Below are 20,919 nucleotides of genomic sequence, written 5' to 3'. Positions count from 1 at the left end.
GTAGGTTAACTATTATTTACACTTTACTACTTTTGCCATAGGCAAAAATTGAAGATTTTGAAATCCATTTTAGGCAAATAGGAAAACAGGTGATTTTTTTTTTTTTTTTTTTTCCTACAAATTGAGATTCAACTAGAAGACGATTGAACTGGAAGGAAGGTGGTTTACTTTTAGGATATAGGGTCTTACAGCAGATGCATATGAATCTCCTTTCACACACATTTTTGTCCATAATATCTTGTGCTGAGGATAGGTCATCATATTAACAAAAGGACCAGAAAATAAAATTAAGAAGAAATAATTACTTTGCTATATAAAAAAAGTTACAGAAATTCTCACATAATAGATTCTGCTTATATTCATTATGTCTAACATTTTATTTTGGTGACCTGAAGGTAGTAGTCAAAGAACAAATGCTCTTGTTTTCAGAGCATTTGTTCTTTGACTATTTACGCATTTGTTATTTAATCAGCAATGCTTAAGTGGCTGCTCTGTGCCAGAGACTGTGCTGGCCCTGGGTGTAGGTTGGCAAACAAAGCATTGCCTGCATTCATCAAGCTTAAGTGAGAGACATGATAAATGGTATGTAAATAATTCTGTAAGAAAGCCATAATAGCGTATTTTTTAATAAGAACTTAACAGCAAATGTCAGAAAACATTTAAGAGAATCAAGCCCTTCAGGGGAATGAGAGAGTGAATAGTTTGAGTGACTTGAACCTTAGGGGGCCCTGTTTCTTGTCAAAGTTGGGAAGCCTGTTTTTGGCTTATGGAGAATAGGAGTGCTTGAAAATATGAGTTCCTTGAACTCAAATCTGTCTTTACTTGTTTCTCTTAAAAGAAGTTTGAGAAAGAGAAACCTTGTGATGACCTCTCTTAATCTAAGGATGAAGCAATGTATTTGAAGTATGGAAAGGATTGAACTGAAAGGCAGGGAATATAAGAGCCAGTTTGTTAGTTTTCATAAGCTGTGCCTTAACAATGGACATTATTTTGTTTGAGAAATCTCCAAATGCTAGACATAGCCATACATAAATGTAAGCACTGTATATGGTCTGAGGGAAAACTTTAAAAAGATATTTCAGTCTATTTTTTTTTTCTTTTTAAATGAAATGTAGTTTATTTACAGTGTTGTTTTCTGCTATACAGCGAAGTGATTCAGTTATATTCTTTTTTTAATATTCTTTCCATTATGGTTTATCATAGGACATTGAATATAGCTCTCTGTGCTATACAGTAGGACCTTGTTGTTTATCTCCTCCATGTATAATTACATCTGCTACTCACAACCTCCCACTTCATCCCACTCCCAGTCCTCTCCTCTTTGGCAACCTCTGTTCTTGTGTGTGAGTCTATTTCTGTTTTGTAAATAGGTTCATTTGTGCCATATTTTAGATTCTACATATAAGTAATATCATATGGTATTTGTCTTCCTCTTTCTGTCTTAGTAAGTTCTGGTTACATTCATGTTGCTGCAAATGGCATTATTTCATTCTTTTTTAATAGTTGAGTAGTATTCCATTGTATACATGTACTGCATCTTCTGTATCCATTCATCTGTCAGTGGACATTTAGGTGGTTTCCATGTCTTGGCTATTGTGAGTAGTACTGCTATAAACATAAGGGTGCATGCATCTTTTTGAATTATAGTTTTGTCTGGATATATGCCCAGAAATGGGATTGCTGGATCATATGGTAACTCTATCATTAGTTTTCTGAGGAACCTCCATACTGTTTCCACGGTGGCTGTACCAATTTACATTCCCACCAACAGTTTAGGAGGGTTCCCTTTTCTCCACATCGTCCCCAGCATTTGTTATTTGTAGACTTTAATCGTGGTCATTCTAACTGGTGTGAGGAGGTACCTCATTGTAGTGTTGGTCTGCATTTTTCTAATAATTAGTGATGTTGATCGTTTGGGAAAACATTTTTAAAATCATTTGTTTTCCAGTAATTTCACACATCCTTTGGAGTCAGACCATTCTTGGCTTGAATCCCAACTCTGCTATGTAACTCTTTGTACTGTCTGCAACTTGATTTCCTCATCTGCAAAAGGAGAATCATATCACCTGGAGAAAGTATAGTAGATGATTCAGAGGACAGACTCTAGAATCAAGTGCATGGGTTCAAATCTTAGCTCCTTAACTTAATGTTAGTTGAGAGTAAGTTGGGAAGGTTGCTTGACCTTTCTGTACCTCAGTTTCCATGTGTGTGCAATGTAGGTAATGATAATACCTACTGGAGTTCCCTTGTAGTACAGCAGGTTAAGGATCTGTTGTTGCCATGTAGTGGCCCGGGGTTGCTGCTTTGGTGTGTGTTCAGTCCCTGGCCCAGGAACTTCCACATGCTGCAGGCATGGTCAGAAAAAAAAATTAATAATACCTACCTTTCTTTTAGGATATTTTGAGAATTAAATGAGTTAATATATACAAAGCTCTTAAAATGGTATATGGCATATAATAAGCACAATGTAATTATTAATGCTATTATTTTGAAATATTGTCATCAAGGGTATTGTAAGGGTTAAATAACATGTTTAATTAGAAAATAATGGTTCTTTTATTGTCTGACACAGTAAGCATATCTCCTAAATATCAGAAATTGAGTAGTAGGTATTTTATCTCATATAATTTTAAATAAACCTGTTAAGAAATTTCATCTGTTTTACTGACTGTACCTAGGATAGTTTCTGACTGTACAACAGATAATTCATGTTGAATGAACGTTATCCCTTTTTACAGATAAATAAACCAAGGCCCAAGAGAACTATGAAATCTGTTTCTACTAAAAATGGCATCACTTTGAGGAGATATTACTGGAAAAGCCATTCATATCATCACTTAGCTCAGATTTGGCCATATGTGTTAATAATACTCTCCTCTAATTTTTCCGTGTCTTTTTCCTTTCCTTTAAAAATTAATTTTCTTTAGTTAGTTTAGGAAATTCAGACAAGAAGATCTTTTTGCCTTAGAGTTATAATTGGATTGTTTAATCTGCACATTGGGGATCACTTTAAGTTTGTATGGCACTCCTACAAGTGTAGGGTTATTTTGTTAATACTACAGAGCATAAAACATTGTTCCTTTCTCATTGCATTTTTTATATTCTAGTTTACATAAAGCAGAAATTCGACAGAGTAACAAATCTTACTAAACCAAGGCTCAATTATAGTAATAAATATATAAAATTGGCTCTTCTGTCAGCTACCTACTTTATTTGCTGTTTAATGATCCAGAAACAATGTTTCTGAATTTCATTCATCTGAAATATTTTAGCTTCTTGTGGTATTTATGATGGGGGGTTCTTTGGTTGTTAGTAAATGAAGTTATAGGCATTCCTAGCAAATGAATATAGCTGTGATATGTTGCGCCTGCTTCAGTGATTGTAAGTCTTTTGAGTGTTAATCTCATTCTCTTGATATTTTCAAACAGATTAGTTTTTATAAAACCAGTATACCATGCAAAACGCTATATTAAATTATTATTTTTGACATCTTCAAGTCAAATACCTATAATATATGTATTCTATAAAGCACATGCCTGATGTAACAAATTCCTAATTTGATATTTACCTTACCTCCTTCTTTGTGTATTTAGTACAGCCATTAATCTCACTACAAGGCTTTACTAAGGATAAATTGCTACGTAACCCACTTCAACCTCTTTTGTTCAACCAGGAAGCCAGGCGTGTTTAAATAGCTTTTTAAAAATAAATTATTTCTTTTTTGAAATGTTAGAATTTTAAATTTTGAAATGGTCAAATAAGAGACTTTATTTTGTCTTTTGCAATTGCTTGACAGAGTTTGCTTTGGAATAGAGCTTCTGTGTCTTTAAAAAATACACAGTGAGTCACCCCCTGCTCTTTTGGTAGATGCCTGGCTAGTGAACAGCTAAGCTGCTTTAGGCATGTAATAGAACATTCCATTTCCTGTTCCCTTGCTGACACAGAGGAGTGTTCCTGCTGGCAATGATCTAATCATAGTGCAGTAAGAAACATGGCAGTTTGATAAAACATGGTGGAGACAGCGGCTGAAATGGAAGCATATGTTCTAGAAGACATTCTTGAGGTAGGGCTAGGTTTGTAAATGAAATGAAAGTTGAAATCTGAACAAAGAAATCTTATCTGCCGGAATTATTTTACAGATGAATAGATTAGAGGAGAGAGCAAAGAGAGGCAGAGCATTAAAGCAAGAGACGGTCAGACCTTATTCCTTGTGAGAATGTGCCAGTCTAGTTCACATGATTACTAAACAAGTCTAGAATTATTTTGTTTATACTTTATGTTTTGTAAATTGTAGATATATGTTTGCTAGGAAATAAGAAAAATAAATAAAGAGCCTCGGACTTAATAAAAAGCCTTGTGCTGGTGGTGACCTTTAGATTAACTCATTAGAAGGTGGGGTCTGCAAAGCAGCTTTGAGTAGGTTTAGTATCATATGTCTTAGAATTCATTTACATATCTAAGCCCCAAACTCTGCTTGCTGTTAACTATTAAAAACAGCTGGTTATTTTAGTTTCTAGGGTAAAATTAAGCATATATATCTAATTGCTTAATTTATCTGGTACATTCTGGTTCTAGGTTTTTCGTGTGACTTTATTATAAAATAAATTATTAAAAATTTTTAAAACTAAAATTTAAAGCATTATTGTTTGAGAGTTCACAAAAATCTACATTTTGAATCATAAGAATTTTAAATTACATTTTCTTTTTTTTCCTGTTTGTGTCAGTTTTATAGAACCTATATGAGTATAAATCAGTTCAAGGAAATACATGTCAAAGTGAAACTATAATTGATTTTGGCTTGGATGTAGTATACTGTCAAACATTTGTATATATAAATATAGATCTTTATATCTCATTTTCTTATCTTTAGGGTTATAGGTCCCCCCCATTAAGAAAAAACTGCCTAATTTTCATGGTGATGAGTGGAATTCCAAATACTAGGCCTTTTAAGATAATTTATTAAATATTTTACTATCTTCAGGAAGAGATTTTATTAGGGGGAGAGGGCTTGGGAGAATAAGATGCAAAGGAGGGCTAGGCGGGGTTAACAGAAGAAAAAAGCCTATGCGCATTATAAAGTACTGCATGATCAATGAGCATTTTCTGGAGTCCCTCAGTGTGTGCTTGGAGCTGACATTGCAGCAAGTCTCATGGTTGTTCTGCAGAATGAAAACTGATTCCATTGTATTATCTAGCTCCTTGCAGACACCTGCCAGCATACTCTTCCCCCTCTCCTAAGAGCTTATTGTCTGAGTTGAATTCACTGGTTAATTTCCATTCTTTTCCATTTTGTTTTTAAAAATTTTACACTATTTAGTAAGTTTCCTTAGAAATTGTATGCTGAATTGTCTACCTAGAGATAGCGATATATACTTTTATCAAGGAACTTCAGTAATTAGGAGTGATCATGTGACTATTTAGTGGTTCAGATTAAAAAAGTCTAATTGTAAAGTTCTAGTGGGACATTGTTATTTGCTTTTTAAATATTTTGTTTTGGATTTTAAAAGAAGTGTACCTTATAGACTTCAGCAAATTTATTTGACATTTTCTTTGGTCATTTAAAATTTCAGCATATTACAGATTTTTGAAGTCTTATTTTCTGGAGAAAACCACTTGGGCATAGTTTTGTGCCTTAAGAATAGATTTTTCTAATGCTGTCTTAAAAATTATCTTTTCATTATTTTCATTGAAATACTAAAATTGTTTAATGCCATGTTAAGATTTTACATTACCTAATTTGTTCATAGTTACTAGTTACAGAGGTTATTATACCTCTGTAATTTCAATTGTCCTAATTTTCAATCTCTTTTGATTTAGTTCCTATATACCTGTCACATTAAATATACTAAGTGAGTAGTTTTCTCTTTATTTAATATTATTTGATTTAACTGAGTATATGTCAATTATTGGCTGACTAGAAATGAAAAACTTTCAACTAGTAATAAAATACTCTTCTTTTACATAATTAAAAGTACTCATAATGAACTAATGCTAAAAATAAGTTTAAAGAGAGTAAACTTGCTAACTCTGAAACAAAATGTACCATTTTCTAAAGTATCTCATATTGAAAGTGAATAGATACATTTTATGCAGTGAGCTTTCTAGAAATTTTTTTTAGTGAGGTGACTGCTTGTGTAAATGTCCAGTGATAAACAGTGAAGTTCATTTGTATACCACAATGATGGTCTAATATTGAACCATTTGAAGTTTGTCACCATAATTTTCATCTTTATGACTGTATTTATTGAGCATCTGGAATTTTATGTAGATTTCTGTTTATTTACCTTAAACATTGGATTCCTTCTATTTATTTCTATCTTTGGATGTAACTTGGTATTTTTAAAAATCATACATTTTAAAAAGCATTTTTTATTTAAATCTTAAAAAGAAAACTTAAAATCAACATCAGTGAATTAGTGCAGATTAATTCTCATAGTGCTGTGGTTTACCTTTTAAATTGGATTGCTTATTTTATATAACCACGTGTGTTTAACCTAAATTTTTAGATGATCATTAAAATCTTGAGTAACATATTGTTAGTTTCTAAAACTTACAGTAAATCCGGAAAAGATTGATTTCAGCTTATATCATTGCTTCTCAGTTTTCCAAGGTGATGGATTTAGTAGAATAACTTGGTTATTTTAATTATGCAAATAATCTAGCCAGTAATTTTCTTTTCTGAACCAAAGTAGTCAAAATATTTATTTTCCTTTTGCTCACCTTAACTAATACTAAGGAAAATGACCAAATACAGATGACAGAAAAGAGTTGGGAGCCTGCATAAGTATCTTTTTTTGTATTGCTTATATTGTTTTTGCTGAGGCATGATTATAATTTTAGAGCTTCGATGTTCTTCCTTTAAATCATTTGTAATAATGGATCTTAGTGCTTAGATCAATAAGAAGAAAAAGTCCTTCAAACTTTTTTTTGGTATATTCCAAATTAGTGTGAGTAAGTGCTGTATATTTAAACCTGAAGTTTATATATAAGCTTTTTAAATATGAAAACATGAAACATATGAGAGGTCGTTTCAGAAACTTGATTACTTTATATGGTAGTTTTATTTTTTTCTATTTGAAACAGTTTTAGTTTTCTATAAGAATTGCCTAATTAGAAATGAGAAATTTTCACAAATCTGTCTTTTTATTTTAATTCAAAAATTCAACTTAAATGCTTTCTTCAGGGTATAGCATTTAATACATTTTTGCTTTAAAATAGTAGCAATTTTTTGAAAATAAAAATATTTGCAGTGTTAAGTATAATAACTCTCATGCCCAATCTTGTTCCTTTATCAGCTAGAGCCAAAGTTTCTAGCATCATCTGTACTTGATTTTATAGGTTATAATATATAAGCTAAAAACCCTAAATCATTGTGATTGTTCGTCAGAGATACAGTAGGTTGAGGATTTGGCTAAACTATTTAGGGTGTAATTAAATTAAAAGTCAGATTTAAATATGTTAAGTGGTTTATTATGGAACCATTTCTTGCTCTGTATCTTGACATTGGAGGGTTTTTTTAAGATAAGCTTGATGGAGTTCCCATGTGGGCTTAGCAGAAACGAATCTGACTTAGAACCATGAGGTTGTGGATTTGATCCCTGGCCTTGCTCAGCGGGTTAAGGATCTGGCGTTGCTGTCAGCTGTGGTGTAGATGGCAGATGCAGCTTGGATCTGGCGTTAACTGTGGCTGTGGTGTAGGCCAGTGGCTGGCTATCGCTCTGATTAGACCCCTAGCCTGGGAACTCCATATGCCTTGGGTGCAGCCCTATAAAAGACAAAAAGAAAAAAAAAAAAAGAAAAAAAAAAAAAGATAAGGGACAAAGTGTTTCCTTTTTGTCAACATTATGGGCTGGTGGTAAGTACTGCATTTTTATCCAAACAGGGGAAATCCACTTGCTGTTCATTATTTAACATAAAAATTACTTTTAGAAATGGTATAAAATCTCCATGAAGTAGACTCTTTGGATAGTTATTTGCTGTATTTCTTTTTATTCTGTAAAATACATTGGCTTATGCAATGTGCATCATTTATGTATCAGTTAAGTCTTCCATGGATTTCTGAAGTTCTCTATCTATATAGTTAGTGTAATACTGGTGACATTTTTCATTAGGAAGAGTTGGAGTTACTCTGAGGACATAGTTGATCTGGAGATGGAAAAGCTTAGCTGAATATGTGAATTATTTGAGCTAAGTACCATTTTTCATTTGTTAAGAGATTTTGAAAAGATTAGACATATTGAATAGATTGAATCGTATAATTACACTCCAGTATTTATTGAGCACCTTCAATGTGCTCAGTATTCAAGGAGATTAGTCCAGCTAACTTTGCTTCATAAAAGTAAAAATACAGAAGAAAGAATGTCTGTCACTGGTATTTAAACATTGTTGAATTCAGGATGTGTAGAGATGTGTATTTAAATAATAGTACTTAATTGGTTCATCTGAATAGTTTGAGACACATGTTTTCAGCATTCTTAGTTTTTTAGTAAGCAAGTATTTTTCTTTAAGCACTCTTAGGGTGTCTTTTTATTGTTAGCTATTTGTTATGCATATTTATGCACTTCAAGCTGTCCAGAAAGTCCCCTAGATCCTATTTTCACCTTTTTATCCATAAAGATTTTTCTATTACCAATTAAATCAGTACGTTGTTAAAATGTTTTCATAAAAACATACTCACATATGTGCTTACATATACTCTACATACACACGTTCATGTTCCTACTGTTTTATGCTTTATGAATATTCTTATTTGAAAATTGAGTCTATCTTGAAGAGGAGTAGAAGTTGCAACACTGCTTTCACACACCAACTTTGGGAGAATACACATGAGAGTAGCAGAAAATAACAAAGACACACTTATGTTAATTAATAATCCCTATAAAGAAGAATAATATTTTAGTGGAGTATGGAGGCTTCAGATAGCTTGCAAAAAGATGGGGTAACTACAGGTATGTGAATTAATCTATTATTCTCGCATAAGAGTAAAGGCAGCGTTGTCCAAATGCCACTAGCCCCACATTAATCCAAAATAGTCTAGTAGTTAATGTGGAGTGTGCTGTGAAACATGCGTTAGGAGAGGTCTACATCACGTGCTCCCCGCATATACACGTTAATAACATTGGCACCTTCCTAGTTCTGAATTATTAGGGGCCCTGTTCTGACACTTTTGAAGAACTCAGTTTGGTACAAAGTGACTTAATCACTGCAGAGTTGCTGAGTATCAAAGTCCTGCTTAACCACCGGTTTGGTTTTGTATATAGCTTCCAGATTTGTCAAGAAAAAGGCCTTCCAGGAGGTGTTCATAAATATCTGTTAGATAATTTTTGATTTAATGAGTGGTTAGATTCATATTGTCCACTATGGGTGGAACCACACTTCTCACTAACTGTTTGGCTATATATATGGATATATGGATATATGTTGTACATAGGAAGCCCACATAATTTTATGGCGGCAATAGAAATTGAGTACATTAGTTATAATTTATTATACAGAATAATTTATTATACAGAAAAGTTATTATACAGAATAATTGTGCCATTACATATTATCATAATTTTATAAAAAATATTGTCTAAAAGAAAAAACTGAGAAGAGTGGTATTATTTTACGTTTTTATAAGTATCTTTGACGTCTGGCTTAATGGAAGATAACTGGGCTCATGCCCGTGTTCCATGAAAAAAACTATTTTGTTTTAGCTCACATTTACCAAGTGTATTTCTTGAGACAACTGTAGTAACTTAAGTGTGCAACAAAAGTATTCCCCATTTTGTCACACAGAATGTTAAAATAATGTACTCAAGGTTGAAATTTTTGAAATTAGTACTTTAGGGAGTTCCCCAGTGAGCTAGTGGTTAGGATTTGGTGCTTTCACCAGTGTGACCCAGGTTCAACCACTGGTCTAGGAACTGAGATCCCACATTAAGCTGCTGTATACCATAGCCAAAACCTGCCCCCCCCCAAAAAAAAAGGTAAAAATTTAGTACTTTTCGAGTTCCCGTTTTAGCTCAGTGGGTTAAGAACCTGACTATATCCATAAGGATGTGGGTTCAGTCCCTGGCCTTGTTCAGTGGATTAAGGATCAGGCATTGCCACAAGCTGTGGTTTAGGCCACGGATGAGGCTTGGATCCAGTGTTTCTGTGTTTGTGGTGTAGGCCGACGGCTTTGGCTCCAATTTGACCCCGAGACCAGGAACTTGATATGCCACAGGTATGGCCTTAAAAAGAAAAAAAAAATGTAGTACTTTTCACTGCTTTATAATGGAACCTCGCTTTTTAAAAACATTTAATTATAAGGACGTCACAGAAAAGAATATGATGATTGCTGGCATGGCCAGGATTAGTGTTAGGGGGCCAACAGTTTTACCCACCATTATTTTTGTATCATCAGTGCAAATGTCAGCACTGTGAAACAGACAATTAACGTTTTCATATTACAAAAATAGTTTGACTCACAGACCCTCTGAAAGAGTTGTGAGGATCCTCATGGATCCTGTGGACCACAGTTGAATAACTACTGGTTCAGTATATTGCCCAAGTTTATAGTCAGTGATGGTGTAAAACTAATATTTAGACTTAAGTCCATTTTATTCAAGTAGACTCTTTTAACATTTTATCAAAATTCTTAATTTATCACAGTCCCAACTTCTCTAATCTCTTGCGTTACTCCCTCTAGTAATAGCTACTAGCAGGTTTAAGACATGGGGAAAGCTTTCTGGAAAAACATTTAAATCCTGCTTTAAAATTATAAGCCCTTGGAGTTCCCATTGTGGTTCAGCAGTAACAAACCTGACTGTGAGGATGCAGGTTCGATCCCTGGCCTTATTCAGTGGTTTAAGGATCTGACATTGTCATGAGCTGTGGTGTAGGTTGCAGACGTGGCTCGGATATACTGTGGCTGTGGCTGTGGCTGGCAGCAGTAGCTCTGATTTGATTTAGCCTGGGAACTTCCTTGTGCCTCGGGTGCAGCTGTTAAGAAAGAATTATAAGCCCTAGATTAAGTCATTCAGAATTTATGAAGAAGGATTTTTGAGGATTCTTGACTGAAATGGTGAATGAAAAAAGATAGGTAAGTAGAAAGTGGTTTTGCTTGTAGAATAACATTACGTAACACTTGATTTTTTTTTTTTTTTTTTTTTTTTTGTCTTTTTAAGGCCACACTCACAGCATATGGAGGTTCCCATACTAGAGGTCCAATCAGAGCTGTAGCCGCTGGCTTACACCACAGCCATAGCAAGGAGGGATCCAAGCCATGTGTGCAACCTAAACCACAGTTTATGACAATGCTGGATCATTAACCCACTGAGCAATTCCAGCGATCGAACCTGCTTCCTCATGGATACTAGTCAGATTCGTTTCCACTGAGCCAGGATGGGAACTCCAACACTTGATTTTTATAAAGAGAATAATTAGAAATTTGAATGGGTTTGTAAATTCCATCGAATATCTTATGATTCTGAATGATTAGGAAAGGAGTTTATAAGTTGTAACTAGTTGAGTACTAATATTTTAGCCAGTGGAAACAAATATATGAAGTATTTGTCAAATTTGAATATTTTTCCTTTTGAAGACTTTAGGCTTCTTTTCTGTGTTCAGTCACAGGTAATAGCTGGTTTTTAATCTAGTCACAAGGAATTTTTTCTCTGAGACTCGTTCTATTTTGTATTTTCTATGAAAATGAAAAGTAGGATAATATGTATCTCTGTTATCCAAAGACTAAGCTATTTCAGATTCCTTTGCGTAGTAGCAAATTAAGTCATCTAAAATCTACTTTATCCTTTACTCTTGTATTTATACATACTATGTTTTTTGCCATAATTTAATTTTGAAATTGGCACTAAAATCACATAGTCCCATAGGAAAAGAGAAATGTCAGGAACATCTGCACATCTCTTGTCTTTATACTTCTTAAATGCTGTAGTTCTCCTCCCCAATTCTAAGTTCCAAGGGACTGTTAGAATGAGGAGCAATGTTGAGCCAGTGTTACAATGCTTTTTGATATTTTGTGCTGTCTGAATTCCTTCTTTAGTCTTAGACCTTTTGTCATGTAGTGTCTTTCTCTTAGTTTTGATACCTACTGCCCACTTTATTTTGATTTCTTATTCTTGCTATAGATTTCCTAGATTCTGATTCTCTACTTAATGTTGACCAGGCTAACTCTTGGTTTCACGTAGACCTTCTCATTTGTTGACCTTCTCATTCATCTAACTAGTGATTTGTCCTTAACTGGTTTTAACCTTGAATTTGTCCTGTTACTTTCACAGTCTGTCACATGTTCTACGTTTGTTTTATGCCCTGTCATAAAAAGATCAGCTTAAATTTGTATGAACTGTTTAAGCAAGTTTGAGAAGTACTGTTTCTAAATTCTTAGATTCCATAGAGAAATACTGGTTAAGATTTTCCAAAAACATGTGCTGGTGTTTAAGTATTCACAGATATTGGAAATTTTTCCTTTTATTACTTTGTCACATTTGTACAGTATTTTATCTTCCTAAAATATCTTCCTCAGTTTCTTTTTCCTGATTTTCTTAGCTTTATCCATGAAGAAAAGTTAATGGAGATAATAGTGGACAGAAAATTGCTTTCTTTGATAAAACATTTTAAAGAACCAAAATATTGAGATTAAACCCTATGTATTAAAAAATCTTGGCAGGTGGACATCATTTGGTAAATATTTTATGAAGTGCAGAGAACATATATTTTATAAAGCAGTAGGTGAGGATGCTGTATTATGTTGACATTGACTTAAGTATTTCTAGATTATATTTAATGGGCTTCCTTTTTCATTGTCTTGAGTTTGTAGTGTTGTAAAATTTTCTGTGAATAATTTTATTCTTCTTGGTATCTTCAGTGACTTAGCATTGGATCTTGAACACAGTAGATACTTGTTTTTCTATTTAATTAATTTGAGTTATACTTGTACAATGAAGGAATTACCTTCCTATCTTTTCTCCTTGGGAAGTTCTTTGAACTTTTAGCTTTGGGTTAGGTAGGTATATACATGGAATGAGGAAGAAGAGCTAGAAGTTAATCATACTACTCAGATTAATCCAGGTGATCAGTAGGTTGGGGGTTTTTTTTTTTTTCTTTTTTTCTTTTTAGGGCCGTACCTGTGGCATATGGCGGCTCCCAGGCTAGGGGTCTAATCAGAGCTGTTGCTGCCGGCCTATGCCAGAGCCACAGCAGTGCCATATCTGAACCATGTCTGCGACCTACACCACAGCTCGGGGCAACGCTAGATCCTCAACCCAATGAGCGAGGCCAGGAATTGAACCTGCAACCTCATGGTTCCTAGTTGGATTCACTTCTGCTGTGCCATGATGGGAACTCCAGTAGATTAGAGTTTTAAGACATAATCTTTGTATATTTATTTGAAAGAAGTAATTTTTTTATTCTTGCATTTCTTAGTCTCAAGTTAAATTGTACCATTTAGTTTCTCTAAGATCCTTTCTAGTTATAAAAGTCTTAACTGGAACTCTTAAGATAGTAGCTTCAGTAATTTGAAAACAAAAATTTGATAGGATGGCATGTATCTCCCGTATATTTCAAAAGCTTTATAACCTGTTTTACTATGTTATTTCACATTTAAAAACCAAATCCAAAATGAGTTTTGCACCTGAACTATCTATTATTTGACATCCTTCTACTCATCCAATTTCTTTGTCTTTATCATATTATGTCTGAATTACTCACCTTTATATTGTATTCTAATATTCTGTTGCAGCTCACATTGTCTACCTGCTACCCTCTTCACCATCTGTTCATTATTCCAAGTCCTACTCCGTCCCTAGGATTTTCTCTCTCTAGATTTCCTTTATCCCCTGCCCTTTTCTGCTCTTAAAAAAAGCAATGTGAGTCTGTGTACATTTAAAAATAGTTTATGGGAGTTCCTGTCGTGATGCAGCGGAAACAAATCCGACTAGGAACCATGAGGTTGAGGGTTTGATCCCTGGCCTCACTCAGTGGGTTAAGGATCCGGTGGCGTTGCCATGAGCTATGGTGTAGGTCAAGGACGTGGCTTGGATCCCATGTTGCTGTGGCTGTGGTGCAGGCCGGCAGCAACAGCTCCAATTAGACCCCTAGCCTGGAAACCTCCATATGCCATGAGTGCGGCCCTAAAAAGACAAAAAATTAAAAATTAAAAAAAATAAAAATAGTTTATGATCTCTAGAAGTTCCTATTGTGGCTCAGCAGGTTAAAAACCCAACTAGTATCCATGAGGATGCAGGTTCAATCCCTAGCCTCGCTTGATAGGTTAAAGATTCAGTGTTGCCTTGACCTCAGCATAGGTTGTAAACATGGCTTAGATCTGGTGCTGCTGTGGCTGTGGTGTAGGCTGGCAGCTGCAACTCTGATTCTACCCCTAGCCTGGGAATTTCCATATGATGCAGGTGTGGCCCTAAAAAGGAAAAAAAAATTTTTTAATAAAAAAATATTTTATGATCTCTATATTTTCCTTGATGAAATGTTAAATTCTTTAATATGGATACCTTGGCTGTCTTTGAATTTGAAAAAAATTGCTTATGTGTTTATGTAAAAGATATTTCATTCCACAAAAGAATTTGAAGTGGCTTATAAAAGTACATATTCTAAAAAAACAATATTAGACAAGGTAAAATTAGTACATTAAGACTAGTTGTGGGCGTTCCCATCGTGGCACAGTGGTTAACGAACCTGGCTAGGAACCATGAGGTTGTGGGTTCGATCCCTGGCCTCACTTGGTGGGTTAATGATTCAGCGTTGCTGTCAGCTGTGGTGTAGGTCACAGACGTGGCTCAAATCCAGCATTGCTATGGCTGTGGCGTAGGCCACCGGCTACAGCTCCGATTGGACTCCTAGCCTGGGAGCCTCCATATGCTGCGGGTGCGGCCCTAGAAAAGACCAAAAAAAAAAAAAAAAGACTATTGGTAAAAGTAGTATACAGAAATGCATGTACAGTTTGTATTTGTTAGACTTAGATTGAACTAACTAGCAACCAGAACCAAATTGGAAACTTGATGAATTTTGAGGTTTGTGTGATTCATTAGCTCCATAAACATACTAGATAATCTGGAGAACCAATATGTTTTGGGCAGTTAGTTCTCAGAAAAAAGTTTCTCTTCGGTCCCCTAAATTGGAAGTACTGCTTGTTGTAGTCAGTAACTTTTTAAGCATTCCAAAAGTAAACATGCTTTCTATTGTTTCTATAGAATGTAGGCTAAGGGTTTACTGATAAAATTCTACTGGGTTAAAAAAATTGTACTGTAGTTTGAGTATTCAGTTTTCTTTCTGGTGGTGTGGTTTGTTTCAAGGATAAAATTTAGAACATCCAGAGCAGAGGTGGTTGCAAACTTGTGGCTTCTTGCTGTATCAGACTTAGAAATGTGTTTTGTATAGCTGACATCATTTTGGCCCACATGATAGGCAATATTTAATTTATCTCAGAACTTGTGTGTAGTTTTCACTTTTTAGGTTTTGTTAAATCAGTCTCTGTAGGGGAAGGAAAACTTTACCTTTTTAGGTTCAGTGATTGAGACCTGCAAACTAAATTGATAAAAGATTAATAGGAAAAGATGTATTACATGTGCACATGGGGACCTCATAAAAAAGAAGTGAAAACCCAAAAGAAGCAGTTAGGCTTGAGTGTTTACATATCATTTTACCAAAGGATAACAGATTGTGTCCTGACTAGTCAAAGGAAATGGGATTTGGACTTTTAGGGCAATAAATTGTAGGAAGGTAACTATATGGGAAAACTAATTGGTAGATTAGGGGGTATTTATTTTGAAGTTTCTTATTTAGACAAACTGGAATCATCACTAGTGAAAAGAGTCATTTCCAGTGATTAGGGGTCTTTTTTCTCTTCCTCTTTTGGGAGAGGTCTGGAGAAAACACTGTACAAAGGGAAATTTATGTCCTTTTTGGCAGAAAGGGACATGGCATAGAGTTCTTTCTGCATCTGCCTCTCAATTGCCTTCAGTCAAAATAATCCTTATGCCAAGATGGCATATTTGAGGGTGGTGTTTTTCTAATCCCCTTTAATCCCCTAAATGTTTTGTGGTTTTCTTTAATTATTGTAAATGGTGATTCTTTTTATTTTATTTGGCAGTTTGTTGCTTATGTATAAGAATGCAGTGGACCTCTATGTAATGGCCTAGTATCCTACGGGCTTTCTAAATTCACTTAGTTCCATCAGTTTGGTTTTGGTTTGTTGGTTTTTTTGATGGTAGGATTTTCTGCATACATAGTCATCTCTGCAAATTAAGTCAGTTTTTCTCCCCTTTTCCCCATCTTTATGCCTTTATTAATTATTTTTTACTTACTCTTAATTGCCCTAGGTAGGACTGCCTAAGTAGGACAACCAGTAAAAGGCTGTATAGAATTGGTGACCTGTGGACAACATTACCTTGTTCCTGATCTCAAGGGGGAAAGTGTTCAGTCTTTCATAATTAAGTATGAACTTATCTCTACTTTCTTCTTGATTCCTTTATGTGATTGAGATGTTTCCGTCTAGTTTGCTAAGAATGTTTATTATCAAAGGGTATGGAGTTGTCAGGTATTTTATCTGTCTTTTGAGATGATCCTGTTTTCCTCCTTTATTCTGTTATTGTGTGAATTACTTGATTGACTCTTGGATTTTAAGCTGACTTTATATTCCAAATGAATAAACTTCATTTGGTCATGATGAACAGCCTTTTGGATATGGCCGGATTTGGTTTACTAATAATATCTTATTAAGGATTATTATTCTTCACAAGGCATATTAGCCTTTAGTTTTCTTAAAAAATCTTTGGCCATTTTTGTATCAGAGAAATATAAAGTAATGGAACTGTGTCTTTCTCTTTTATTTTCTGAAAACTTGTATATAATTGACCAATTGAATTGACTAGTGAAGCCATCTGTACCTAGTGTTCCGTTTGTGGGAAAATTTTTAATGAAAAAATTCAGTTTATTTGATAGATACATGGCTATTTACCTTTTGTCAGTTTTGATAATTTTAAGTCTTGTAAGGAATTTGTCTATTTCAGTCTAAGTTGTGAATTGACATAGAGTTGTTCATAATAGTACTGCACTCTTTAAATGGTGGCTAAGATCTATAATAATCACTCTTTCAATCTTGATACTGATAATTTAGATTTTTTCTTTTTTCTTGGATGATCTAATACGATATTTATTGATTTTATTTTCAATAAACTTTGATTTTCATTTCATGTCATTAGTTTTTCTATATTCTGTTCGTTTTCTGTTTCAGTGACTTCTGCTCTTACATTTCCTCTGTGGATTTAATTTGCTCTTATTCTAGTAATTTTAAATAGAAACTTAGTGTTTTTAATGTTTCTTCTTTGTTACTCTGAATATTAAAAGCTATAAATTTCTTTCCTATGCACTGCCTTAGGTATATACCACAAATTTTTATATATTGTATTCTCATTATTTAATTCTAAATGTTCTGTAATTTACCTTGACTCATTCTGTCATTCTCAACTGGGATTTCATAGAGAATTAAGATTGAATGCACAAGACCTCTCATTTCTACTGTGCATGCATAATAATACTGTTTATATATCATTCTTGGGAAAATTGAGGAAATGGTCACTCAGATCATTTTTGGTCGTCTGTGGTTCAGGTGAGGAACTGTTTTTTGAAAAAGATTCTAGGGTTTGTTTAGTAGTAGTAGTAGTAGTAGTAGTATTTTGGCCACACCTGCAGCATATGGAAGTTCCCAGGCCAGACACTGAATGCAGGCTGCAGCCACAACCTATGCCACCGCTGCAACACTGTCAGATCCTTAACCGACTGTGTCAGGTTGGGGATTGAACTCACAGCTCCACAGGTGACCAGAGCCGCTGCAGAGATAACACTGGATCCTTAACCTGATGTGGTTAATTTCTCTATAGGTTCCTTAACTATATAGGATCCTTAACTCCTTAGAGAATATACTATACACTGACTTCAGATCTTTTAAATGTATTAAAACTTGTCTTAGGAGGAGTTCTCATTGTGGATCAGCAGTTTAAGAACTTGAGGCTGTCTCTGTAAAGAAGTGGGTTCAACACCTGGCCTTGCTCAGTGGGTTAAGGATCTGATGTTGCCTTGAACTGTGGTGTAGGTCGCAGACATGGCTCAAATCTGGCCTTGCTGTCTGTGGCGTAGGTGAGCAGCTGCAGCTCTGATTCGACCCCTACTTTGCCTGATAACTTCCATATGCCACAAGTGTGGCCCTAAAAAGCAAAAACAAAACAAAAAAATGAAGTTCTTGGTTTATGGTCCAAAATATGGTTCATTTTGGTAAATGTTCTGTGCCTACCTAAAAAGAATATCTTCTCTGTGGTTGTTGGGGGTAAGTGTTTCATAAACATCAATTAGGTTATGTTAGTTAATGATGTTTAGATCTTTTGTATCATGACTAATTTTCTGTCTACTTGTTTATCAACTACTAAGAGATGAGTTTTGAATCTTTATGATTGTGGTCAATCTCATTTTTCCTTTGTGATCTGTCAGTTTTTGCTTGAAACTCTGTTATAAGATACATAAACACTTAAGATTATATTCTCTTGCTAAATTGATTCTTTTATGTAATTAAATGTCCTTCCTTATCTTTGTTAGTATTCCTTGTTTTGTCTAGTTTCTACTTTGTCTTATAACAATTAGTTTTGTCTAGATTCCACTTTATCTGATATTAATGATAGCTTTACTTGTTTTGCTGCAACTGATTTTTTTTTTTCTTTTGTCTTTTTTAGGACTGCACCCACGGCATATGAAGGTTCACAGGCTAGGGGTCGAATCGGGACTGTAGCCGCTGGCCTACACCACAGCCACAGCAACACAGGATCCATACCACATCTGCTGCATCTGTGACCTACACCATAGCTCACAGCAACGTCAGATCCTTAACCCACTGAGCAAGGCCAGGGATCGTACCTGCGTCCTCATGGGATACTAGTTGGTTTCATTAACCACTGAGCCATGGCAGGAACTCCTGCTGTAATTAATGTTTTCATGGTGTACCTTTCTTCATTTTTAAACCTCTCTCTATCTTTGTATTTAAAGTGTGTTTCTTGTAGACGGTTCTTGCCTATTTATCCAGGTTGTCAGTCTCAGTCTTTTAAATCAGTTTATTTGGTCCATTTTCACTTAATGTAATTATTAGTATTTTATGTTTGGGTCTACCATCTTGCTAATTGTTTTCTGTTTGTCCCATTTGTTACTGATCCTTTTTTCCATTGTTCATGCATTTTATTTGAGTATTTTTAGTATACCATTTTATGACCTCTAGTCCCTTATTACTTCATTTTATTATTTTTAGGTGGTGGTTTTAGGTTTTGCAGTATATGTATATTAACCTCTATATATGTATATATTTTAATCTTCACATAATAATATACTGCTTTACACATAATGTTAGGAAGCTGACATCTGTATATTTTATTTCTCTGTGGGATTATTGCTGTATATTTTATTTCTATATATGTTGTGAATCTCCAGAATAGATTGTTATTATTTAAGTAATTTTTTTTTTTTTTTTTTTGTCTTTTTGTGTTTTCTTGAGCCGCTCCCGCGGCATATGGAGGTTCCCAGGCTAGGGGTGGAATCGGAGCTGTACCTGCCAGCCTATGCCAGAGCCACAGCAACACAGGATCTGAGCCGCGTCTGCGACCCACACCACAGCTCACGGCAACGCCAGATCCTTAACCCACTGAGCAAGTCCAGGGATCGAACCCACAACCTCATGGACGCAAACTGTGCCAAGACGGGAACTCCAAGTAATCTATTATTTAAATAGGTATTTTCTTAAATGAGGATACAGAAAATACTTATTTTCATATCATTTCTGGTGTTCTTCATTACTTTGCATGAATCCAGTTTTGTCAGTATCTGCTTGAATCATTTTCCCCACTTGAATAATTTTCCTTAATGTTTCTTATTGTGCAGATCTACTGGCAACAAATTTTTTCAGATGTTGTCTGCATATATCTATTTCCCCTTGCATTTGGATATTTATTTTCACTGCATATAGTGTTTTTTGGTTTGTTTGTTTTGTTTTGTTTTGCTTTTCAGGGCCACACTTGCAGCACATGGAAGTTCCCAGGCTAGGGCTTGAATCAGAGCTGCAGCTGCCTGCCTATGTCACAGCCATGCCAGATCTGAGCCATGCCTATGACCTGTACCACAGCTGACAGCAATGCTGGATCCTTAACCCACCAAGTGAGGCCAGGGATTGAACCCATATCCTCAGGATACTAGTTGAGTTTGTAACCCACTGAGGCACAGAATGGGAACTGCAAAAATTTTTTTTTTCTTTCGGCACTTTAAAAGTGTTTTCCTTATGGTTTCTGGCTTCCATTCTTTTTGATAAGAAGTCAGCAATTATTCTTATCTTTCTTTCTTTGTATGTAATGTCTTTTTTCCTCTAGCTGTTGTAAGATTTCTTTCTTTTATTGATTTTCAATGTGTTTATTGTTACATGCCTTCGACAGCTTTCTTTGTGTTTATCCTGCTTGAAATTTGTTGAGCTCATTGAATTTGTGTGTTTATATCTTTCTCATTTCAAGAATATCTCAGCACTATTTCTTCAAGTATTTTTTTTCTGTCCTCCTCCCCCCCTCTTCCTGGGATTCCAGTTACACACTGTTATATCCTGCTAAATGTCTTTGTGCATTTTTCAGCTGTTTTTCTCTTTGTGCTTTAGTTTGGATAATTTCTATTGCTTTGTCTCAGGTTCATTGGTGTATTTTTCAGTGTCATTCAGTGAATTTTTAATAACAAATAACTGTACTTTTCACCTATGGAGATTGTTTGATCTTCTATTTTTATAGATTTTATTTCTCTCTTCAGTATATTCACATTTTTCTTTGAATCCTTGAGTATGTTTAAAAGAGCTTATTAAAAAGTCCCTGTCTGCTAATTCCATGCCTATCATTATCTGTGTTTTCCCTAATT

General features: G+C 34.7%; 1 protein-coding gene across 16 annotated transcripts in view; it reads left to right on the top strand.

Moving 5' to 3' along the window:
• The window catches only part of ANKRD17 (ankyrin repeat domain 17), a 170,778-nt gene that overhangs the window by 33,269 nt on the left and 116,590 nt on the right, over positions 1–20,919 (top strand). For 5 of the 16 annotated variants that reach the window (XM_021100386.1, XM_021100385.1, XM_021100384.1 and 2 more), the window contains exon 1: positions 1,848–4,063. In XM_021100386.1, coding sequence (XP_020956045.1) covers positions 4,010–4,063 — 54 coding nt within the window. In that variant the 5' untranslated portion in view covers positions 1,848–4,009. 16 annotated transcript variants of the gene reach the window in all.

The sequence above is a fragment of the Sus scrofa genome, chromosome 8, assembly GCF_000003025.6.
Source record: "Sus scrofa isolate TJ Tabasco breed Duroc chromosome 8, Sscrofa11.1, whole genome shotgun sequence".
NCBI lineage: Eukaryota > Metazoa > Chordata > Mammalia > Artiodactyla > Suidae > Sus > Sus scrofa.
This window is presented reverse-complemented; position numbering and strand designations above follow the sequence as displayed.